Consider the following 24,710-nt stretch of genomic DNA (forward strand, 5'->3'; position numbering starts at 1 on the left):
TGTGGCCCCTGGCTTCCATCAGAGAGAGCAGGAGAATACAATCAAACTGGATAATAGTCTATTGTAATCTAACCTTGGAAATATGATATATTGGAAATATCCCTTAGTCTGTTTTCTCTTACTATAACAAAATGCCTGAGGTGGTACAGCTTATAAAGAAAAGAGGTCATTTAGATCACAGTTTTGGAGGCTAAAAGTCCAAACAACATGTCTGGTGAAGGTTCCCCTGGCTGTTTCACATCTCCTCAGAGGGCATCATGCTGGGAGAGTGGACAGAGAGGGAGAGATCATATGGTGAAGCAGGAATCCAGAGTGAGGGGAGGGGCTGGGAGTGCTTTTGTTATTACAATCCTCTCTCCAGAGCTAACTCAGGTTGCGTGAGAACTACCTAAACCCCTTCCTAGGCAGCACCTCAGTGACCCACCCACTCGGCCCCACCTCTCAGGAGTCTCACAGCCGCCAAGCCCCCAGCTCATGAACCCTTGGAGGACAGGCTCAGACCAGAGGCAAATCATAGGAACATTCCACCATCTTTTCTATCCTATTCATTAGAAGGAATTCTCTGGGTCCTGCCACAGCACCACCGGCAGGGGGCTGGATCAGGAGCTATCATCATGGGGCGCTTTCATTCCAAGGCTTAGCACACAGGTTTTTGTTGTAGTTGTTTGTTTTGTTTTTGATATTTTTTAAGTGTTGATGGACCTTTATTTTATTCATTTATTTCTATGCTGTCCTGAGAATTGAACCCAGAGCCTCACATGTGAGGCTAGTGCTCTACCCCTGAGCCCCAGCCCCAGCCCCTGACACACAGTTGCCTGGGAAACTCCTTCTTCTCCTCCCAGCTGCCCTGACACCCCAGGCGGAGGGGCAGGTCCTTCTCTGGTCCCCAGCACTCTAGTCCACACCTTTGGCACCCTCTAATCACTATAATGACATAACTGCCAGCACTGGATGAGGAATTACCAGGGCCCAACATTGTTCTTGGGGTTCAGAGGACCCAGTAGGAACAAGAACCTTATAGACCAGGTTAGGAGACGGAGTTTCAGGGGTGAGTATCACACTACCTGGTGAGTACTGTGGAGAGCCCAAGGACAGGCGTTATGACAGCACGCCCAGCCAGCTCCATTCTTGCTGAGGTTTCTTTCCATTAGAACACTCCAGGTGGAGCAAGAGCTTGTGTGAAAAATCAGAAACAGAAATCAGAATCCCTGGGCCGCTCAGCAGGCGGGGCGAAGCGCACAGGCACAGGCGGAGGAGCAAGGCGCAGTCACCCTGCAGGCTACGCGCAAGGCAGCCCGCAGCTGTGCGGTGGCCTGAGGGCTCCGAGCTCACGGAGTGACCCTGAGGTGTAGGGGCCTCTGAGCTGAAGGGACTTGCCCGCAGTCTCTAGCTAATGTGCCAGTGGACAGGGGTTCAAACTTGACCCTGAGATCAGGGAAGAGCCCTTGAAGGATTTTCATTGGTCGACGCATGCTGGGGAGTGGAGAGTGGGTGGAAGGACCAGGCTAGCAGGCAGGGAGACCATAGAGGAAAGTGACGTGGCACTCGCCGGACAGGAGCTGGACACCCAAACTAGGGTGGCTGGGAGAAGAGGAGGAGGTACCCCAGGTTTCTAGCTGGAAGGTGCCAGAGGGGAAGGTGGGCTGGGGAACCTGGGTTGGTGTCATTTGGCAGAATAAGCAGCCAGAGACACAGACCCCAGGACAGCTGCACAAGAACAAACACAGCGTTGTGATGTGAAGGCGGAGACCAAGGCTGGGAGGGTGCTGGCCTCATGGGGTAAAGGAGTTGGGAGAATTGGCCACAGCGGCCCAGGTGGATACACCGTGAGCAGGCCCTCTGGGAGGGACACAGGGGACTGAGCTGGACAGAACCTGGATCTGGAACCCAGGATGTCGCCTGCGGTAGCTCTGCAGGCCTCAGTTTCCCCATCTGCAAAGTGAGGATGACACCTATGCCGTGGATACCCACTCCTAGGGGGCCGCGGTGCAGCTCAGTGGTAGAGCTTGCCCAGCGCGGGTGAGGCCCTGGCTTCCACCTGAACACCCGGAGAAAGGGCGGGGGATAAAACTGGAAGAGCTGCCGGGACAGCGAGGGAGAGACACCCAGATGCTCAGCAGAGTGCCACCGTCACTGCTATATTAGTGTCCTGGAGCTGCCGCCGTGGCAAATTGCCACACAGTGGGTGGCCAAAAACAACAGAAATGCACTCACGATCCTGGACTCCAGAAGTCCCCATGTCACATGGTAGTCTTTCTGCAGGCTCTGAAGGCAACTGTCCTGCCTTTCTGCAGCTTCTGGTGGTCACCAGAACTACGTGGCCTCCCTGGTGCACCCTCTGTGCTCTGCCCTTATGTGCCCCTCTTCTTATAAGGATACCCACTGTCCGACTTAGGGCTCACCTTAATCCAGTGTGACCACCTTCCAACTGGATCACACCCTCAAAGACCTCATCTCCAAATATGGTCACAATCTGGGGTCTGGGCAGACATGACTTTGGGGGATCTTATTCAATGCCTTACACTCGCTGTCAAGGGCTTGGGCCCAGCAGACAAGGTGGGAGAGGGACCCACCATACTGACGGAGTCAGGTCCAGCTCAGAGCCAAACTGAAACATGCTCTGGGACACAGGGGTCAAAATCAGAGTGAGGTGGCAGCTTGTTGGCAGGGGTGGGATTTGAACTTTGCTTCTGGTTTAAACAAGAGTTTGGTACGTGGTGTGGGGACAGACGGGCTGCACTGCAGGAAGGACCCAGCAGCGTGAGCAAGGGCCCTAAAGCGAGACCACATTTGCTGCAGGACACACGAAACAGGGCAAGAGAGCCCCTCTGGGAGGACCATGACCTAATGAGAAGCTGGACCCTGGCTGCGGCGGGGAGGGGGGGAGGGTGTGAAGGGCTCATGAGCCGCGGCTGAAGGAAACTTGTGCCGCTGCCTGGTGGCGCAGGCTCCCCCACCCAGTTAACAACCCTGGGCTGCTGGTCTCCTCTCGCTTCACTCCCCCGTGGCCTTGCTAGACTCCACTGCAGTCTAAGGTAAGGCCACACCACACAGTTGGTTGGGTGCTAGAGCTTCCTGGTGACATATGCCACCCCAACAGCAAAGCAGCCACCTACACAAGCAGGGGTCTTCCTGGAGCTGTGTCTTCCTGCAGCAGATGCGGTGACCATTTGGAGAAGGACAAGATTATCTCGACTTCACCCTTTACACCAGAATAAACCCCAAATGGGTCAGAGCTGCAAGCGGCAAGAGTGAAGCCCCGCATGTGCTGCGAGAGAGCGCCAGAGAACTCTCTGTGACAGCGGGCCAAGAAAACCTTAAGGAAAATAGCGGGAGAGTCAGCAGCAGCGGAAGAGGCCAGATGACCTCAACAAAACCGAGCGAAGCCCAAGCACCCTTTCGTGTGGCAAAAAGAAATGTGCAACGTCAGAAGCTGAATAATAAGCTGCCTTCCTAACATAGAGAACTCGTAAAAACCCAACTTTAGAAGAGCCGATCATTCGGTGGAAACAGGCAAAGGGTGTGAACAGAAAGTTCACAGCAAAAGAACCGGGAGTCTTACACACAGGAAGAGACGTGGCCCCAGTCATCACAAGGGAAATGTAAATTCCAGCTATCCCTAGATGACTGTCCTTGGCCTATCAGGTTGGCAGAAACCCCCAATCTGACAACCTGCCCCACTCCAAGCTGGGAATTTGGCCCCGTCTGAGGACATCACACATGTTCCGCCCCCTTCACACCAGTGCCACTCCTTAGCTCCTACCCTCAGATACACATGCATGCATACACACGCAGGGTCACGGTCATTTCTCCTGAAGTCACAGCTCCCGGCTCGCAGTGCTGGAGGTTCAGGAGCATGGCTGAGCATCACTCAGCTCTGGCCAGGGCCTCCTGGCTGCATCACAGCGTGGCCGATGGCTTCCCACCCGGAGTGCCTCTAGGAGGGAGCAGGCCAGGAAGCCAGAGAGCAGGGAGGGGCCGGTCCTGGTCTTCTGGTAACAGCCCACTCTTCCGAGAACTAACTCAGTCTAGGAAACAAACTGTTAAAGGTTCCACCACCTCTCAACATTGCCACACTGGGGACGAAGCTTCTGTCACATGAGCCCTTGCAGGACAAACCACCTCTAAACTTAGCACAGTTAATGAGAGAAAATTCCTCTTTACAGAAGAAAATGCCACATAATAAAGTTAGAGGGCTTGTTAAAATGGGAAGAATCTCCATTTGGCAACTTCCAATGAAGTCATCGGTGCCACTAAGGATCAGCTGTGCATGTCCATTACAGGATGCCCAGCTGTTGAGTCCTGCCCCACAGATTGCTTCTGAACTCAGCTTTATGGCAGAAAGAGCTGGCTGTCACTGTAACCAAGGGACCAAACTTGGCATCACTGAGGTGGGACAACCGGATGTTAGGCATCTCCTAATGCTATGAAGCTCACGGCATCCCTGTGACACAGATATGCTAAAAAAAAAAAAATCTTCCCTGAACATAATCAAGCTTTAGACCTGAGTTCCAGCATACGGGATGTGGGAATAGGTGGAAGAGTACCACAGGAAGGAACCAGGCAAATCCAGAATGTAGGACCTTCTTACTAGACTGGCCTGGGCTCTTGTGAGGAGGGAAGCAGTAACAAAAGGGAGCGGCAGGGGGCGCTGTTCCACTATTAAGAGACTGAAGAACGGGAAGCAAATGCAATTCCTGATGCTTGTCTGGGTCCTGATTCCGACAGCAAAGTAGAAGAATGTCAAAGAAAACCAGGGAAATTACAAAGGTGTAATATGGATTGGGTGTTCAGTGGTACTAGGGAGCTATTGACAACTTCCTTAGTAACGTTACCTGCAATAACGACGTTGCAGGTACCTGATGATGTAACTGTGGGGGGAAGTATCATGAGGTCTGCTGCAATGTATTTTCAAAATGCTTTATCAAAACCAAACATTATATGCTTGTATGTGCATCTAGGGAGATAAGGCTTTTTTGGCAAATGCTCTTATAAAATACCAGTGGTGGATAGGTGTGTTCATTAGATATGGTTTATTTCCTTTTCTGTTTGAATTTTTTTTTTGCAATAAAAATTTAAAAATTTGAAGATCAAAATATAATTCTAATACTTAGTGAAGGAAAGTCTGAGGTCCTGACCATGAAGTGGGGAGATTCTGGGCTCCAGATATGGCTTCACCTTCCCTGCATATCTCGATTTTCCCCACCTGTGAAAAATGTAGGCCTTGGGTGTGATTTTTGCATGTATGTGTATTGTTTTGAACTTTTACTTACTTTTTATATTTTTGCAGTGCTGAGGATGGAACCCAGGGCCTTGAACATGTGAGGCAAGTGCTCTACCACTGAACTACATCCCTAGCGTGTTCATGTATTTAAAAAATTAATTGTTGTAAACACACATAACATTTCCCACGAACACCATGTGTGAATGGCACTATGTACCTTCACATCACTGGGCACCCAGCACCACCATCCTTCTCCAGAACTTTTTCATCTTGTAGAACTGAAACTCGTCTTCAATAAACACTAACTGCCCCCTGCTTACCCAGTCCCTGGCCACCACCCACCACTGCCTGAATCTATGGATTGACTACTCTAGGTACCTCTTAGACACAGGTCCCTTGGTATTTGCCTGTGTCTGGCTTCTTTCACTTAGAGTAACGTCCCTGCTGTAGCAGGTGTTTGAATAGCCACCAAGCACACTTGACAGCCATCTGTCAATGGACACTTGGTTGCTTCCAACTCCTGGCCATTGCTGCTATAAATATCTGGGTACAAATATCTCTTTGACTCCCTGCTTTCAATGCTCTTGGGCATGTGCCTAGAAGTGGAATTGCTGAATTTGGGTGGATAGTTTATAAAGGCCTCTCTCCTGCTTTCCAAATGAGCATATTACAAATATCCTTTTAAAACTTCAAACTGATCCTCTTGCAGAAATGCCTTTACAGATACAACCTTCAAGTTTGTATCACTGTGGTCCCCCGGTTTCCTCTGATGTGGGGTGGGGCGGGAGGGTCACCTCTGGGTTGATAAGAAACAGTAGGTGGAGAGTCTCCATCCTCCAGGGGATTGTGTTGAAACTGTAGCCTGAGAAAATCTCTAAAGGCAGCAGGTACATGCAAAAGGGATGGAAATCAGGTGCAAACCCTGGCTGCCTGAAGGCTCCAGGTGTTGATCTCACCTCTGCCTCCACCTTCCCGGGGTCCTGTGCTGATCAGCATTGAGGTAGAGCCCCCAGGTATAGATGGGCTCTTTCCCAAATGGGCTTGCATTTCTAGTCCTTTGCAAAGGGGTAGCTTTCTCCTTCAGTCTTCTCCTTCCTTTGAGGATTTGCTTCCAGCGTCTGGAGTCTGCAGCTCTGCCCCAGGCCAAAACTCCCTGATACAGGGGACCAAGGCCAGCACCTGATAGGGTGCTACTCCAGGGGGCAAACCCATGGGAGACTGTGCACCCCTGAGGCTGGCTAATGCACGCGCAAGCGCGCGCGCGCGCACACACACACACACACACACACACTCGGCTTGCCAGGAAGGGTACAGACTTGGGTGCCAACATGGTGCACATCCTGAGATGGGAGTTGGCTGTGCCCTGGTGGATCAGGCACATGGTCCCCACTTAGGGCTGTAGAGACTGGCCATGGTGCCAATTGTGCCTGGGGGTTGGTGCCTGGTTTCCCATCATATGGCTTATTGATCACGTTCCCCCAAATCCCAAGTCCCAAGGTGCTCCCAAGGATTAAAAGAGAAGAAACCATGGAGCCCCTCCACCCTACTTAGCCACTGCCTAGGGTAAATTTCCAAAACCCTCGTTCTTCCTCCTCCGTCTCTGTAGCCTAAGCGGGATTTCTGGGAGTCCCCAGAGGGAATACAAATGCGGAAGTTATGGGAAGTTTATGGAGCAGTAGCCAGATGTCAGCTGTTCCATTAATAATCAACCTGTCATGTAAATCAGCACAGTCTGCCTGATAGGAACCTGGCTGACATTGACCCTGTTGTGTCCCGCTCCTCCCCGCAAGCAGCTGAGGCTCCTGTGACTATCCAATTAGGGAAAGGGAGTTTGTACTCAGCTGTTGAATGTGTCTGGTGAGAAATAACAGCTCACACATTTTAGTATTTATAAAATGGTTTGCATTACGGCCCATTCTATCCTCAGCCCATTCTACAGGTGGAAAGCCTGAGGCCCAGGGGAGCCTGCCTAATTCACACGAATAATATACTATTAAAATATAGACAGATCTGTTTTGACTGTTTTCAGATTTTTGTTAGAGGAAAGGAGACAGGAGCGCCACCATGTGGCGACAGGGGGAATTGCTTCTCCATGGAGCCGTGGGTCTGCAGTGCCAGCAGTCAGGAGCACAAGCTGGTGTGTAGCTGGGCTCCTGGCAGCTCAGCCGCCAGCAGCCAGTGACTAGGAGCCTGGGCTTGGGAAGGGTTCCACAATCCACCTGACAACCAAGTGGATGTTTTCCACTTCTCTGCCTGCTGCCAGGTGTCACAGGGACAGCACACACACACACACACACACACACACACACACACACACACACACGACAGGCAGAACAGAGCAAAAGGGCGTTTTTCTGGCAGCAAGAAACGCACACAGAAGATGGGCCTCCACGGACAGGCGTGATGGTGTGGCCTGAAATTCCAGTGTATCCAGAGGCTGAAGCAGGAGGTTTGCAAGTTCAAAGCCAGCCTCAGTAACTTAGCGAGGCCCTAAGCAACTTAGAAGACTCTGTCTCAAAAATAAAAATTTAAAAAAAATATATATGGCTGGGAATGTGGCTCAGTGGTTAAGGGGCCCTGGGTTCAATCCCTGTTTTTTTAAAAAGAAAAAGAAAAGGCCTTAGCGTCCAGCCAGCTCTCTGGAAGCACCCAAGTGGATCTGGGACCAGAGCCCTGCCACCCACCCCTCCAGTGCCTTTACCCCCAGTGCTTTCCCACCCCACACAGTGCATTCCGTGCCACCTGAACGTGCCTCCTAAACAGCTCTGCACAGTGCACACTGCCCAGCCCTTGGGCACAGAGGTTCCTGTTCATTCAGCCCCGATTATGTTTCCTGTAGCTGATGTCCACTGAGGTCCAGGCCATGCCCACTGCAGGCTGAGAGAGGACCCATCACATTTTTGCTCAAGTTGCTGCTGGTCTCCTTGAGAAGTAAGCAAGTCCCCTCCGGTGGGCAGCCAAGCAAAACAAGAACCCTGTGGGGGTGTGGGGGGTCTGGGAGGGCTTCCTGGAGGAGTTGAGAGCTGACCCGGATGTAGAGAAGAATGAAGAGCAACTTTCTAGACACAGAGTTTAGGGCAAAGGCAGGACTTGGGATTTGGTCTCCAAAAGGGAAAAACAAAAACAAAAAACAAAAAACAACAAAAAAAACCCAGCACGTTCAAGAGTCAGCAACAAGACAGTTAGGAGGAAGGCAGAAGCCACGGCCTTTCAGTGGTGTGGTGGCAACTCTGTCCTGGCCCCAACCCTCCACCCTCTACTGCTCCTAGCTCCTGTAGTCAGGACAGGAAGGTCTGCCAGCCCTGGCCAGCAAGAGGCCCTCATCCCTCCCCCTGGACTCAGTGATTGGTGCAGAGATGTGCTCGTGACCAGGATGGGCCAATCAGAGTCAACCTGAAGACTTTCTTGGAAGTTTTGAAAAGGGGGCTTTCTCCAGCCAAGTGTTTAAGCACCTGGAGGAAAGCCTGGTGACACTGTGTTTGACACTGGGTCCCTCAGCCCGAGGCTGCAGAAAGGAGACAGCTGAGAGGTGGAGATTCATTCATTCTGTGTCAGTGTCGGTAGTGTCCGTAATACACTGTCACAAACACTGAGGTTTGGCTGTGAGCCAGGAAAATGCAGTCCCTGCCCTCCTGGTGCTTAAGTTCCTGGGGAAGTCGGACCTAATAAATAAACAGGCAGATAAGTAAGCAATATATATTCAGATAATTATGACCATTAGGAAGAAAATGGGCAGGATGATAGAACGGAAAGAGAAATCTGACTTCAGCTGATGGCCAAGGAGGTCTCTCTGCAGAGGTGACATTTCAGCTGAGATGTGAGTGACAGGAAAGATCCTGCTACCGGGACACGGGAGAGTCCATCCAGACAGAGGGAATGACAGATGCAAGTGTTCTGAAACAGAAATAAATGAGATTCCAGATAGTATCATCAGAGCTACAGGATCCAGCCATGCCTGAAGCTGACAACTTTCAGTGACACTAAATAACTGCTTTGTAATTATTAAATAAATATAAATTGAATTTCTATAAACCAGAAAAAGTGCTGTCATTTGAAAGTGAACTGACACTGAAGGGAAGGTTTGAAAGCAGGGAGGAATCTTGCTCCCTCTCTCCCCTCCAGGCTCCGTGTCTCCAATGCCCCATCCCTCCCTCCCACTCCTTGGGTCTCCATGCTCCACCACAGTGAACCTGGCGGCTGTCAGCTCCCTGGGGTCCTGGCCTCCAGCACTAGCACAGGCTGTTCCTCTTTTCAGTTGTTCTTCCCTACTTTTCCAAACTAACCGAACCTCAGCATCACTTGGAATATCCCTTCTTCCACTGACCCTCCACTTCTGAATCTGTTCCCAAAGCCCCAGGATCCCTCTGCATGCTATCTTTACCTCTCAGTGCTTGCCCCCACCCCAAATGGTCAAAGTCAGGTTTCTCTGTCCCACCTCTGGGCCACGAAGGAGCTGATAGGGCTTCTCTTTGTTGTTATTTGAAACCTGCTATGATCTGAATCTGTCCTTCCCAAACCCTTGTTGGAACTGCAGGCCCATTGCGATGGGGACAAGGGGTGGGGACTTAGGAGGCCCCTGGGCCTCCAAGGCTCTACCCTCATGGATGAGTTGGTGCCTCATCAAAGGGATGGAGGCAGAGGGATCAAACCTTTTGTCCTTCTGCCTTTTCTGCCACGTTCAGGGTCTTCTTAGGCCTCTGCCACACAGAGGGATGGCACGAGGCACCATTGTGAAGCACAGAGCACAAATCTGCCAGCACTTTGATTTGGGGCTTCCCAGCCTCCAGAACTGTCAGAAATAAATTTCCTGGTCAGTGACATTTTGTGACAGCAGCGGGGATGTGGCAAACAGTTCCAGATGACTGCCAGTAATGTGCATCATCCAAAGGTCCCCATGATGATTCCCTGAATCTCTTTCTGCTAAGAGTTGCAGGGGCTGGGCACACTGTCTCCTGCCTGGCCTGTAGTTGGGGCTGGGTCCGCAGCATCACACCCTGGTGTGTGTAGGGCCCCCGGGCTGCCAGGCTGGGCTGGGCAGCAGCAAGGCCTCGCCCCTGTCATTCCACCCCGAACCTTGGACTCGCAGTTGAAGTCAGGGCTTCCTGTCCACAAACTTGTTTTCTTTAGGAGTGAAATGTAATCCCTCTCGCTGCCAGACTGCAAGGACATGCAAATGAGCTAACAGTGCTGTTTTGTGAGATTCTCCACTTATGCAAAACCTCCTGAAATAAATCGGTTGCCTGAAAGCAGGAGGAGGTGGAGGACAAGAAGGAAGGAGGAGGGGGACCAGCGCATGGGGCTCTGCGCCAACGGAAAGAAATGTCCCAGAGGGCTGCCAAGCTTTCCCCTATTGATGGCACCCCCGAGGCCCTCACTGGCTTCTCAGACTCCTCGACTGCCACCAGATGGCAGCACACGCCAGCTCTGGGTCCCAGGGCTCAATCTGTATGTGGGCTTCCGCAGGCAGAGGGTCCGTGGCCCCCAGACTCACTCCATACTGGGCTGCTCCTTTGTCCGTGCTGCGGCCACGCCTGGGGAAATGTGCATCTCCCTCTTCTCAAATACGCCTTGAGCAAGGAGGAGACAGGCCTGGCCAGCTCCACATGGTCCCCATGCTCCCAGCCCTGGGTTCCACAGAGAGGGCCCACTTCCCCCACCAGCCCAAGGGCAGGATGCTGATTTGGGAAGGGAAGGGAAGGAAGAAAGGGAGGGACAGAGGCAGGAAGGAGGCAGGGAGGTGGCTGGAGGAGAAGGGAGGGAAGAAAGACAGGAGAGGATGGGGACGAAAGGTAGGAGGGAAAGAAGAAAGATGGAGAGAGAGAGGGGAGAGGAGAGGAAGAAAAAAAAATGAAGGAAGAGGGAACGGAGATAAGATGGAGGGAAGAAAGAGAAAAGGAAAGAAAGAAGAAAAAGTCAAGAAAGTTATGATTTCTGTGTACAAAGTTGGGTATTGCAAGTAAATGCTTCGATTTCACTTTGATTTTAAAACTCCAATACTTTAGCCATTCTTTCTTTTTCACCCAGATGTTATTCGAAGTCTCCGGAGAGAATTTCATCTGCGAGCGGAGGGTGAGAGATGAGAAAGCAGCGACTGGGTCCTGGAAGTTTTGATAAGCAAATGCGGACGGGCTCGCGCGCTCTCTCCATTGGCTGCTGCTTCGCCGCCAGATTTTGACACAAATAATCAGATTGAAAATCAGGGAGGGGAACAGAAGAGGAAAAAAAACACAGAGACACACAGAGAGAAAAGGAGAAGTGTCTATTTGTGCAGAGAGTCGCGAGGCTGACCGAGTCGAGTCCGGTCCGCAGGGACGGACGGCTTGGAGGTTCCCGCGGACCCTGCGCAGCGCTTGGGAGGGGACCGCTCCCGCGGTGAGTGCTGAGGGGCGGCTGGGCGCTCGGCCTTTAAATCTGCATTTCTCACTGAGAGATCCTTTCAAAGCAGGGCACTTAGTTCCTCTGGCTGGGTCAGGAGGGACAGGTGGACTAGCAGCCTTCTAGGGATGTCTCCAGCGGGGTCCGGGGGGACACCGCGGTAAGGACCGCCTGGGCTGAGATGCCCGAGCTCCTGCGTCTCGGTCAACTTGCACCAAGCCACACCAAGCCACACCCACCCGAGTTCTCCCAGGGACATGGGCAGTGCGTGCACACACCGCCCTCGGCACTGGGTTCCCGGGACACTGACGCTGGAGTCCACGGCGGGGAGAGCACAAGCCGCTCCAGCCTCCTGGACAACAGGAGTGCAGGCGGGAGGTGCTGTCTCGGGTTCCTCTTCGCTGTAATTGTCCCTGGACTTTTCTACCTATTGGGGGGGGGGGTGGGGGGGGCAAAGGCCGTGTCTGAGTCCTGTGGGCTCCTGGGGAGAGCCCCTCACTCGGAAGCAGGCTGGTTAAGGAGGCACTGGGGATGCGCCATTGGTACCTGGTGGAGTGCTTTTTTTTTTTTTCTGGAAAGAACATCTTTGGGGCAAATTAAACGACATTCCCAGCCTGTGGGCCTGGTGGCTACTGGAAGCTGGCTGCGCTGCACCTGCTGGCTCTTGCCTAGTAGGTCATTGGTAGAATACTCCCAAGCAACGTCTTGGACACGGAGATAGGTGACTCTCCTAGCCCTTTCTTGCTCTCAGACTCAGGGTCCACGTGCTGGTGGCCCTGCAGAGAGATCTTGGAGGAAGTCAGAGAGCCATACCTGAGTTAGGTGTGACTGGCAAAAGCACCGAAATCAGTGTGGATGGTTTCTCAAGGCTCTGTGGAGAGCAGGGTGGGCTGCCCAGGGTCCGTGGGAAGGCTCTGGGACCAGGAAACCAGTCTGGACTCTCCACCTGGTCCAGCATCTACACCCTTGGCAGAAACAGCAGAAAACCTCCCCCCTGGTATGGAGAGGGGCTTTGTGTTCCTTCATTCCAGAAATTCCACCCAGTGGGAGCTGCTCTGGTGCTAATACAGAGATGTGCAGGAAGGGCTTCTTTGGCTCACCTTTTTAAATTGTGATAAAACACATATTCACAAAATTTACCATTTTGTATTTTTTTTCCTCTGGTGCTGAGAATGGAACCTAGGGTCTCACACAAGCTGGGTAAGCATTCTACCCCTAAGCTACACCCCCCAACCTCTTGCCACCCCTTTTTTTGATATTTCTATGTTGCCCAGGATGGCCTGAAACTCCTGGGCTCAAGAGATTGTCCTTCCTCAGTGTCCTGAGGAGCTGGGATCACTGGTGCGTCCTGCTGTGCCCAGCTCATTTTAGGCATTTTTAGGGGTACTGTTCTGTGGCATGAAGTCTATTTACATTGTTGGGCAGCCATCCTGCACCTGTTACACCTTCTAAACCTGGAGCTTTGTACCTATGAGCAATGTCCATCTTTCCCAGCGCCTGGAAACCTCCCGTCTGAATGAGTCTCTGAATTTGCCTGTCCTAGGTACTTACATAGGGGATCAAGGTCCACCCTGTCGTTGCAAATGGCAGATTTCTTTCTAAGGCTTAATAATGTCTCCCCGTGGAGGGCCACTCATGGGGACCGACTGCACCGCTTGGCCACTGGGGACAATGCTGCTGTGACCGTGGGTGTGCAAAGATCTCTCTGAAATCCTGTTTTCAGGGCTTGTGGACACAGACCCAGAAGTTGGTTCCCTCACTTTAGACATTGAGTTCTCCGCAGGGCCCCCAGCACGGCCCGGCTCCTCTCCCCACCATTCCCAGCTGCAAGGGTTTCAGTCTGTTGGTCCCCTCATGTCTTTAAACATAAAGGAAGTCCCAAGGGTCCTCCATAGCTGACCCTGAGAATCGGCTCGATCTTACCCAACCTTCCCCAAAAGGGAACCCGAGTGTCTTAGCCAAGGTGGGCCAGTCCCTCGCGGAAGGTCAACGAATCCTACATGGGATTTTAGAGCAAAAGGGAAGTTTAGAAATCTTAGCCCAACCGTCTCTTTTGAGAGATAGGAAAACCAAACCCAGGTTGGTGGCCGCCGCGGTCACAAGCTCAAGGTCACAAAATCAGACTCATCCCCACAGGCGTTACCTCCATCCAGGAAGACCAAAGCCCCGTGATCCTGACTCCACCTAGAAGATGGGTGCAGGAGGCTGTCAGGGTGCAGGTAGGGCCCTGGCTGCTGGAATCTGACCAGGGTCAGGGGACCCTCCATCAGGATGGGAGGTTAATGGGGCCTCCTTCCGGAGGCTGATACCATCAACACCTCTGTTTTATGAAGAAACCGGAGCTTCTTTCACAATCTCTGCTCCTAGCTCTTTCTCAGAACGGTCCGTGTGAATCAAAACCGAGTGGTTGTTAATTAACTGCACTGTAGGTGATTGGTTCCTGTTTTTTTTTTTTTTTTTAAACTCAGCTAACAGGGGCTAAAAGGAAGTTTGCTGGGTGCATTTGGTTCCCACTGAGGACTTCAGAGCTTGGCCATGGAACTGGCTGATTTCCTGTCACTTTGCCAGGCTGAGGGGTGAGGAGGACATGGGGGACCAAGGAGATCCTTGGAGTAGGCTCGAGAATCACCTGCCTCCCATGGGGAACCCGAAAAACTGGATCCCCTCCCCCTCTACCACTGTGTAGTTGGCACAATCTCCGTGATCCCAGAGCCTGCCACTGCTGTCTGGGATGTTAGTCCGTTGACACGGCTGCTTCTCTGGCTCTGAGCCCAAGGACAAAGCTTCCCATAGGGAATCTGTTCCTCACTGCCCTACCTGTGACCCTGCAGGACTGATGTGGGGCTTGGGGGATTTACAAAAGACCTGAAGACCAGAGGAGTGTGATTCAATGCCTTCTTGCTCTTCGTGCTGTAGGCTGTGAGGATCTCAGATGGGACTGGGTAGCAGGACAGGAGCCCTCGGCCTGGCTCTGCCGTGACCTTAGACAAGCCACCAACATCTCAGCCTAAGCCCCCACCTGCAACCTAGGGCACGGCCCAGCAGCCCAGCGCTGGCACAGACAGCAGGAGCAAATGCCCCCACCTCTGGCCTGTCCCTCAGGAGCATGGAGGCCCCAGGGCCAGCAGATAGAGTCCTTGCTCTGCCCTGGGGTCCTGGGCCGCCTCTGAGCCAAGGCTCCTCCTCAGTGACATCAGTATGGAACAGGATTCCCTAAAGGTGCTCAGGTGGCTGAACAGACCCTGGCTGCCAATTTACCCTGGCACTGTCTCAGAGGCTTCAGGGGATACCTTGGTTGTAGCTGATCTTCTACTAAAAGAGCCTGTGTCAAAAACAAGCAGGTCATCTTTTGACAGACTGTGGCTTTAGGCGGCCCCCACAGGACCAAGGTGGAGGGAACCCAGGCCTGGCCCAGCTCACGGGGGTCCCTCCCACTCTGCCCAGGGTCTGGCCTCCCCAGGATGTTTCCAGAGAGAAGAGTTCAGAGGGGGAAGGAAGGGGGTGTGGGGAGCCCTGGCGGGGGGAGGGAAGAGGCAGGAGGAGGAAGACATGTCCCTGGAAGATAAGGTGGCTGTGGGCTGCCTGGCCTGGGGCAGTCCCCGCAGAGCCTTTGTTCAAAGAGCTGAGAATCTGACAGGGAGGGGACCCCACCCCTCCTTGTAGAGCTCAGAGAGAGGAGGCCTGGAACATGTCCCCTGTTCCCTGGGGATTTCTGTGGCCACTGGTCCAGGACTGGACTGTCCTGCAGGTATTGCACCTGCTCTGCCCCAGTGCTGGGGACGCAGCAGGATGCAGGCCTCCTTCCTGGCCTCCGAAGCTGCTCCTCACCTGGGCAGAGGTGCCACCACCCATAGCTCAGCTGAGGCCCACACTGAGCACCTAGGGATTAAACCCAGGGGCACTTAGCCACTAAGCTCTTCCCCAGCCCTTTTCATTTTGAGACAGGGCCTCCATAAGTTGCTGAGGCTGGCTTTGAACTGGCCATCCTCCTGCCTCAGCCGCTTGAGTCTCTGGGATTATAGGCGTGCACCACTGTGCCCAGCTCGAGAGCTTCTTTGTGACATGTGAAGTTCCCTCCTGCTCCCAGCAGTCCCCTGGCATTGGGGAACGATCTCTGTTTAGCACATCTGGATACCAAGGCTCAGGGACAACATCCAGCAAGGAGGGACCTGGACTACCCACTCCCTGCTGCCACAGCCCAAACTCTCAATGTTGTCCTCGGACCCTGGGCCAGAGGACAAGCAGGCCGAGGCTCTCTTCTGCTGACTCTGGTCTTCCCTTCCGGGGGCCTTGCCTCAGTCAGAGCTCCGGCTGCCTTCTCTGATTCCCCACCCCTCACACACACCCCCGGCAGGGCAAGGCCTTATCGCCCAGCCCCCACAGCTGCTTGGAGCAGCCCAAATCCTTTCCCGCCTTCACCTTGGCTGGGTGCTATCACCCTGCAGCCCTGTGTGGAAGCTGCGGGGTGGGGGAGGGACTCCACCCACGCCTTGCAGGACTGGTGCCTCTCCTGAGCTCTGAGCTCAGGCGTGTGCAGCCTCGGGAGGAGGAGGGCAGAGGACCTGGAAGATGCTCTCTGTTTCCCCAGGGCCCTCGGGAGAGCCTCATGAACAGGCGGCCAGGGAGGCAAGCTGTTGGGGATGAGGCGGGGAGGAGACCCTCGCTGTGCAGGGGAGGCCAGGGGGAGGGGGTGGTCAGGATGGTCCAGCTTCACACACCCTTGGACCTGGGAATAAGGGCAGCAACTTGACAGATCTGGTCCTCAATTTGTCCCCCAAACCCTGGTTAGGGGCTCAGCGATGATGCTGGGCTGGGCTGCCACTCAACCATGAGAGTTGATGGACATTTGTGTCTTCCTGTATGGGTGATATTGTGTGGTTTGGGGGTCCTCTTGGGCCCAAACCTTATCTACTCCCGGGAGAGAGAAGGGTCCTTCCTCTCTGGGAACCAGACATACTTGTCAGCTCCACAAATCTGGACGTCATATCTTAAAGAAAAGAAAACTGGCCCAGAGAGGTTAAGTTTCTGCCCTAATTTGCCCAGTAGTGAGCCAAGATAAACACTCAAGAGATTCTCATCCCCAAACCAGAACACTTTTTTTCCTATGGCATCTAATGGTGGATCCCACTGGGAATCACATGCAGCTTTCTAGAAGTAGGTCCACAGTGTGTCACGGACAGAGAGACCCCTGCCCCTGCCCTTCTCTCTCTGATCTTGTGCAACCTGGGGCTTGCTAGTGGGAGCAGGCTGACTCGGGATTTTCGGAGTGTGAGTGTATTCCTTTGCTACTGAGGGATGGCAGCCTTTGTAGCTGCTGTGCAAGTGTGTGCCACAAGCAGGGTGGCTTAAAGACAACGGAAATGAGTGCCCTCACAGTTCTGGGGTCTAGAAGTTCAGAATCCAGCGTCAGCAGGGTCACACCCTTCCAGCAGCTCTGAGGACTCTGCTCCACGCCTCAGCGCTCCTTGGCTTATAGAGACGTGATTGGGACCCCGCCACCACTGTCACAGCCTTTTCCCTGTGTGTCTGAGTCCAGGGTTCCCTCTGCAAGGACACTGGTCATAGTGTCCTTCTTTTAACCGCCCCTCCCCTTGCAGGTGGGGGCACCTCTGAAAATGCCGCGCTCCTTCTTGGTAAAGAGCAAGAAGGCCCACACCTACCACCAGCCCCGTGCGCAGGAGGACCCTGCCTGGCTTCCTGCCATCGCGCCCGGTGAGTCCCAGTCCAGCTGGCTGGCTGCATTCAGGCCCTGCCCCAGAAGCCCCTCTCCCAGTCCCGCAGCAGCAGCTCGGCAAGGTCTCCCCTGGGGTGACGGGGCATGGGCATTGGAACCGGGGCTGGTGCAGATGGGTGGGTCCCACTTAGAGACGCAATGGAGGGCTGCTCTAGAGGCAAGGCTGACCTGGGGGTCCTCAGCACTCTGTCCACATCCTGCCCACCGGGAAGAGCCCCTGCACGTGGGCAGCCAGAAGCAACGGCAGATGGTCTCTCCAGGTCCCCTCCTCTTGGGAAGGCAGTGCCACCGATGCTCCCTATGGGCTTCTTAGGAGCTGCAGCTGGTGACTCTGAAGTCTTGTCTCCCCACAGTGACCAGGGACCAGGTCCTGAGCAACAGCCCTGAGGTCAGCACACTGCCCCCAGACCAGTACCTTGACTGGAACAGTGTCAAACGGGAGCCAAGGCTGGAGCCTGGGCAGAGCTTGACCAGGATGGCCTCAGTGCCAGGTACCCAGCCCGGGACCCCAGCCACTCCCCAGTGGAGCTGAGGGAGGGAGGCTGGATGGGCTCCAGGATCAGTGTCCCCTGGGATCGTGGGTCAGGAGGACCAACAGTGCCCACAGACACCTGCATGCCATAAGGGCTCTCTGGCTTCTACCTGAACGCTCCTTACAGGGAGCTCAGTCCAGATGAGGGCTTCTGGGAGGTGGGCCCGCAGCACCCAGCAGGTGCGTGTGGCGGGTGAGGGGCGTCATGGGTTGAGGAGGGGTGTTTGTTTCTTGCCTAGGAAGTCTGAGGAACCATAATAGGGACCCAGACAGCCCTGGCAGTGAGTATGCAGGTCACACCAGGAACCCCTCTACACTAGGTGTCACTAGGTGGTGGTGGGTGCTGGAGAGCGGGGGGCCCCGCATTAGTGACTCACCAGGCATGTGTCCTTGTCTCCTCAGAGGGCCCTGTAGTGATGGCCCGGCCCCGGGATGGGGACTCGCCCCTCTCCGACTCACCCCCCTTCTACAAGCCCAGCTTCTCCTGGGACGCTCTGGCTTCGTCCTACGGCTGCCAGCAGGGCCCGTCCACCATGCAGTCGGCCTTCCTGGAGCGCTCCGTCAGGCTGTACGGCAGCCCCCTGGTGCCCAGCGTGGAGCCGCCGCTGGACTTCAGCCTGCGCTACTCCCCAGGCCTGGACGCCTACCACTGCGTCAAGTGCAGCAAGGTGAGCGCGGCAGGGGCCGCTGGGCGGGGCAGGGGCCGCCGCCCTCCCGGGGTCTCACGCTCTGCCCCCCCAGGTGTTCTCCACCCCTCATGGGCTGGAGGTGCACGTCCGCCGCTCCCACAGCGGGACGCGGCCCTTCGCCTGCGACGTCTGCGGCAAGACCTTCGGCCACGCAGTGAGCCTGGAGCAGCACACGCACGTCCACTCCCAGGTGAGGCCGCCAGACTGGACCTCCCCCCAAGACGCTTCCCTCCGGAGCCCGGGGCTGCGGCTAGGTCTCTCCTCTTGTCCCGGAGGTGATGCAGATTGGGGGGGCCCCTGACTCAGGCCCCCCAGGTCTGGCTCCCCTGCCCCGCCCCCAACGCTCCTGGGTCTCCACTCCACCCAGCTGATGGGAGGGAGCTCTTGACCCTGGTGGGGTCTGGGGACAACAATGGCTGTGATGCTCAGAAACGTTTCTGACTCTGGGTGGCCCGAGCAGGTGTCATTGGCTTTGAGGACTTTGCCAGGCTTTGCCAGGATGGGCGAGTCCCCGTCCTGGCAGTTCTCAGAGTCTGAGTCAGGGTCAAAGGCTCACTCCCCCAACCCCCACTAAGAGAGATCCAGCTCAGGTTCTTCACTCCAGGAGGGCACCGGAACCCACAGGGTGAACAGAGGTGGGGGGCAGGGAGGGACCAGGGAGCTCCCACTTGTGAGCCCCGCAGCCTGCTGGGTCTGGGTACCGGCCTGCTCTCAGCGTCCACCCCCCAGCAGTGCTTGAGCCGTAACTGTCAGAGACCCAACGTACAGACCAGGAAACAGGCCTGGGGGGGGTTAAGTGACCCCTGGAATCACATGACTGCTCAGAGGCCAGAATCGGGCCTCAGTAACTCAAACTCTTAACTAACCCACTGCTCAGCCTCTCAGCCCGGCCTCAAGGGCCTCAATCAGGGTCAGGGTCATGGAATGTGCGCTCCCAAAAAGGCTGACCGTTCAGCCGTCCATCAGTCGGCCAGCAAACACTTGCTTTGAGTAGGACACTGAGAGCAGGAGGGACCTCACACAGGCCTCTCAGGCCCCACCCCTGGTCCTACCTGGGCAGCAGGATGGGGCCTCCTGGGTTCTGCTCCTCCAGGCCCTGCCCTTGAGGCCACCCCAACGGAGTGTCCTCTTCCTTAGGGGATCCCAACTGGGTCCAGTCCTGCGCCCAGCCTGGCTGTCCTGGGCGGCGAGGCCCCACCTGCACCTGACCCCCCGGGGCCTCGTTTCCTCCGGCAGGAGCGCAGCTTTGAGTGCCGGATGTGTGGCAAGGCCTTCAAGCGCTCGTCCACCCTGTCCACCCACCTGCTCATCCACTCGGACACGCGGCCCTACCCCTGCCAGTTCTGTGGCAAGCGCTTCCACCAGAAGTCGGACATGAAGAAGCACACCTACATCCACACCGGTGAGTGGCAGGCTGCCTCCTGGGGAGCCGCGCCCGCCGGCTGTCGGCCAGGGCAGGTCGGGTGACCGGGAGGCGCAGGCTGGTGGAGGGCCAGATGCCTGTGGCACTCACGTGCACCGAGGAGTGGATACCACAGGGGCAGGGACAGCACGGTGCCAGCACTGGTGGTCTCTGGGCAGGTGACTTGCTGAGGCACTCATTGGTGAGCGCCTCTGTGCCTGGCCTGGGCCAGCTGTGGGGATGTAGCAAGGGAAACCTGGCCCCTGGCCTCTCCTGTGGACAGTGCAGGCCTTTCTGGCTCGTCACTCTCTAAGGTGGACATGGGTGGACAGAGAGCGGGCACAGCAAAGCTTGGGAGGGCAAATGTGGGAGGGGAGGAGACACAGGCCTGGCTGCCGCTGACCCTGGCCCACCTGATCCCGGCCTCCCAGGGGAGAAGCCTCACAAGTGCCAGGTGTGCGGGAAGGCCTTCAGCCAGAGCTCCAACCTCATCACGCACAGCCGCAAGCACACCGGCTTCAAGCCCTTCAGCTGTGAGCTCTGCACCAAGGGCTTCCAGCGCAAGGTGGACCTGCGGCGGCACCGCGAGACCCAGCACAACCTCAAGTGAGGCCATGCCTGCTCCGGCTCTTGGGCAGCCTACCTGGACGTCCCATCACCTACAGGCCGGCTTCATGCCCCCAGATTCCCGGGCTTCTGGAGGTGGCACTGACAGGAGGCTTCAAATTTGTTTTGAGACTCATGAAATTGCTGTGTGACCTTGGGCAAGTGACTTTCCCTTTCTGGACCAATGTTCCTCCTTCCACAAAGTGTGAGGGCTGGTCTGGGTCTTTTGGGGCTGAAGTTGTCCACAGATGTGCTCATCTTGAAAGAACACAGGAAGCTGGAACACCCCAGGGGACAGGAATGCCAAGAACACACCAGAGCTGGGACCCACAGTGAAAGCCTTCTCCTGCCTGCTGCCCACTTGGATGTGGCCATCTTAGATTTCCGGGGTCCTCTTTCTGGCTGCCACAGCATTCTGAGCTGCCTCCTGCCCCCGTAGGCCAGGTGTGCCCCGGCCACCACCAGCCCTCGACTGGCCACTAGGATTCAGCCGTGGGGCTGGAGAGGACAGCAGTCACTGCTCCTCTCAATTGCTGTAAATAAAAATAAAGAAGGCTTGTTTCCACGCGCTGCCCGAGGCTCTGGGGAGGGACAGTGGGGAGCTGGGGGAGCAGAGAAGGCTGTGGAGGGACTCGGGGACAGGAGGGGCGGCGTGCACAGCCCAGCGGGTGAGGGCCACACGAGCATGGGGGCTGCTGCCCTGGCACAGGAGGGCCAGCCGCCCAGTGCTGCTGTGACAAAGTGCACAACCCTGTCCCCCAGCACCCAGCCCTTCTCACAGCCCCAGGGCCGGACACCAGGGCCCGGTCTTTCAAGATTCCTCCTCCTCAGCTGCTCTTTCTTCCGTCCTTCCTGCCTCCCTCTCCCCCTCCCTCTCTCTCTGCTTCTTTCTTCCTGTTGAGCCCAGGGCACTTAGCCACTGAGCCCCAGCCCCAGCCCTTCTTGTTTTTGAGATAGGGTCTCACTAAGTTGCTTAGGGCTCCATTAAGTTGCTAGGCTGGCCTCAAATTTGGTGATCCTCCTGCTTCAGCCTCCTGAGCTGCTGGGATTGCAGGCGTCCACCGGCACGCCTGGCTCCTGCCTCCAGCTTCAGAGGGCAGCACTCTCCTGTCCTCTGCCGTGCCTCTCTTCCCCCGCCTTTGCCCTTCTTGCCTCCTCTTAGGAGGACATGGAATAACATCGGCCCCTGAATAACCCAGGATGATTGTCCCACCTCAAGACCCTTAATGCAATCGCAGTGGTGGGCTGGATGATGGCTCCCAAGTTGACATCTGTGTCTCAGTCCCTGCCCCAGCCAGCGTCACCTCAAGTGGCCAAAGGGGAGTGACAGGTGTGCCTCAGGTGAGCTTGGTGTGGCCCCTGGGCAGTGGTGTGAGTCCAGGTGGGGCCCTGAACCTCTCTGGGCTCAGCTTCCTCTGCAGAACGGGACACATGACAGTCCTTTTCTGGAAGTGCTGTTGGAAGGATTCCCTGGGGACCACATATGAAGCCAAGGGCAGGCCTAGCCAGGTGCGAGCTACCAGGTCACGAATGTCCCTGCTTGAAGTCCTGGCCACTAAACCAGCCCCCTTGCTTACAGCTCAGGAGCCCCTGACCACAGAGAGCAGCGGTCTGTGGATAGTGTCCCCTCGTCTCTGGGTCGGGCCCAGCCTCAGGTTTGGCAGTGGACAAGTCGGTGAAACCCTGGCAGGTACTGAAAGGGACTGAGAGTCTCCAGACACCGGCTCTAACCCACACACCCTCTGCAAGGAGCCTTGTGGTCCCACTTTACATTACAAAAGGGTAGCCAGGCTCAGAGAGGCCAGCCATAGAAGAGCAGAAGCCACAGCGCTTGCCCCCTCGGGTTTCTTTTTTTTTTTAATATTTATTTTTTAGTTTTGGGCGGACACAACATCTTTGTTTGTATGTGGTGCTGAGGATCGGACCCGGGCCGCACGCATGCCAGGCGAGCGCGCTACCGCTTGAGCCACATCCCCAGCCCCTCATGTTTCCTTTTTAATAAGCTTCTTTGGGGAGGGTGTGGCTGGGCTCAAACCCAGGTCCTTCCCCAGGCTGGGTGCACCCTCTGCCACTGGAGGTGTTTCCTTTCAGAATGTGATTTAACCTGGGGCTCGTGACCAGCCTGTTCAGCGGGTCTGACCCCAAGGCTCACCCTGTCAAGGAATAGCAATGGTGACCTGCCCGGAGCAAAGGCCAGTGCCCACTGGCCACGGCCACTCATCCTTGGAGGAAGCTGAAGCTGTTCCTGTTGCAGGTCTGGCCTTCCCACCTTGGGGCAGTGGGGGCCATCCCTCAGCTGATGAGCTTCCTACAGAGAGGACCTCGGCGCTGGCGGGACGGCCAGCACCCGTGTGCCCCATGCCTGCCCATGACCTCCAAAGCCAAAGGGAGGAGAGGGCACAGTGGCCAGCAGACCTTTGACTGCGTGACTTCTCCGAGTAGTGGTGTGTGATGGGCGGTGCCCACCTCCACAGGAGGAGATGTGCCCCGAGGCTTCCCTGACGAGGAAGGGGAGGGGGATGTCCACCTGCATGCCCACGGTCACACGGCAGGCACTGCAGGTTGGGATCGGGAGCCCCATGGTGTTTCCTCTAGTCTGTCCTCTGTCTAGACCTCTGTGAGGCTACTGTCTGGATCCCCCTGAAAACTGGCAAATCTGGGCTTGGCCAGCAGGCCCTGAAGGGCACTTCCCTACAAAGGCGCTTCCTGTTCATCCAGATTCCCCCAAACACCCCATCAGGTGTGTGGGGCTGGGGGGGTGATTCACCTAAGAGGATGGTCACCTACTCAGCAGGCTCCCCGCCCGTGTCCTGCAGGGCCTGGGTCTTGAAGGCAGGGAAAGATGGACTCTAGTGGCCAGGGCATAAGACCCACCAAGCCCTGGAGAACACCAGCCCCTGCCCTCCTCCTGCCCATGGGACACTGAGGTCTAGAGAGGGAGAAGGACTTGTCCAAAGCTGCACATCTCAGATCGGGAGAAAGAGTCACGGTACTTGCTGGGGTGGGGGTGCTCCGTGCCTTTTGCGGGCTCGCTCGTTCTCTCTCTCCCTCCCTCCCTCCCCCCCCCCCCCTGCTTTGCATGCTTCTGTTTGCTAAACAAAACGAAGCCGATATCAGGATTCCAGCCCTTCTCAGCAGAGGCTTGGAGGAGAAGCTGAGCAGGGGCGGCCTTCCTCATTGGCCGGGGCTCCTTTGCTTCCTGAGGCTGGGATTTAACAAGTGCCCACGCAGTTGGGAGGGGACCACAGACAGCAGCCACTGAGCAGGGACCCAGCCCCCATTTGCATAACAGAGGGGGCAGGTATGTGGCAAGTGGCAGGAAGCCCAAGATCAGCTTCCAGGGGGGGACAGCACAGGGTGGAAAGCGTGGCAAACGCCAGGCTGGGGCAGACGGCTGGGAGGGAGCCCTGCTCCCCTGCCGAGCTGGAGAGCCACTGCTGCCCCACCGCACAGCTGCTGGACCCCAGGGCTGCACAGGATGGCCTCAGGTGCACCGTCTGAGGAGAGGGCAGTCTCAGGCTGTCCCCTGTGCCCCTGAACACAGGAGAAGCCCCTCCCCAGAGCAGGCTGACCAGGTCCTGCTCACCAGGGTTCCCTGGAGGACACACTGGGAGGTGGCCCGCCACCCTCCATGGAAATCACTGATAAGAATGGAAATGCTCTCCAGGGTCAGCCCTGGGATTGTGTGACCAAAGTGGCCCCAGCCTGTCTCCCTCTCCAGCAGCAAAAATCTGTCTGGTGGCCTGGAAGACCAGCGGGCGGATCGAGGCAAAGAGGCAGGGGGCAGTTTCTGGGAAGTCAGGGAAGGGGAGAGAGAAAGGGTCCTGGGCCATTTCTCACATCAAGAGCCCTTCTGGAGTCAGGTGTGCCCCCAACCCATCACCTGATGGTCAGCTCACCCCAGCTGCCCACCATGACCCAGCCATCACAGGTGACCCCAGTCCCTGACCTCAAGCCATCACACTACTACTGCCCTCCAGGGCTCCTCTCTGCAGAGTGTGGGTGACGTCCACTCAGGGGACGGGGCCAGGAGAGACGAAGCATCTGGGTTGGCCAGTGTTGTACCCAGCAGGTGAGGGGTACTGCGACTTGGTCTGGGGAACAGGCAGGGGCAGAGGTGGCAATGGAGCTGAGCCGAGAAGGGTCCC

The 24,710-nt window shown here is 55.9% G+C and overlaps 1 protein-coding gene and 1 long non-coding RNA gene across 8 annotated transcripts; one reads left to right on the plus strand and one right to left on the minus strand.

Moving 5' to 3' along the window:
- Positions 1-8,906: 8,906 nt before the first annotated feature.
- LOC114098302 (uncharacterized) lies at positions 8,907-10,798 on the minus strand. The gene is made up of 3 exons (XR_003583729.2): positions 10,716-10,798; positions 9,874-10,013; positions 8,907-9,118 (listed from the first exon to the last, which is right to left on the minus strand). It is a non-coding gene; the product is annotated as an uncharacterized lncRNA (long non-coding RNA).
- A 17-nt stretch (positions 10,799-10,815) lies between these two features.
- Gfi1b (growth factor independent 1B transcriptional repressor) lies at positions 10,816-21,127 on the plus strand. 7 transcript variants are annotated; one of them, XM_027942431.3, is made up of 8 exons: positions 10,816-10,891; positions 11,249-11,293; positions 17,197-17,311; positions 17,687-17,824; positions 18,268-18,533; positions 18,607-18,744; positions 19,692-19,956; positions 20,388-21,127. In XM_027942431.3, the coding sequence occupies exons 2-8, from the start codon at positions 11,249-11,251 to the stop codon at positions 20,564-20,566; spliced, it is 1,146 nt and encodes a 381-aa protein (XP_027798232.1). In that variant the 5' UTR covers positions 10,816-10,891; the 3' UTR covers positions 20,567-21,127. The 7 variants fall into 7 exon arrangements, with proteins under 7 accessions (XP_027798232.1, XP_071457216.1, XP_027798241.2 ...); XM_071601115.1 differs by lacking the exon at positions 10,816-10,891 and adding an exon at positions 10,998-11,166; XM_027942440.2 differs by lacking the exon at positions 10,816-10,891 and adding an exon at positions 10,998-11,166 and having other exon boundaries at positions 19,791-19,956.
- The last annotated feature ends 3,583 nt before the right edge of the window (positions 21,128-24,710 follow it).

This window comes from Marmota flaviventris, chromosome 13 (genome assembly GCF_047511675.1).
Source record: "Marmota flaviventris isolate mMarFla1 chromosome 13, mMarFla1.hap1, whole genome shotgun sequence".
Taxonomy (NCBI): domain Eukaryota; kingdom Metazoa; phylum Chordata; class Mammalia; order Rodentia; family Sciuridae; genus Marmota; species Marmota flaviventris.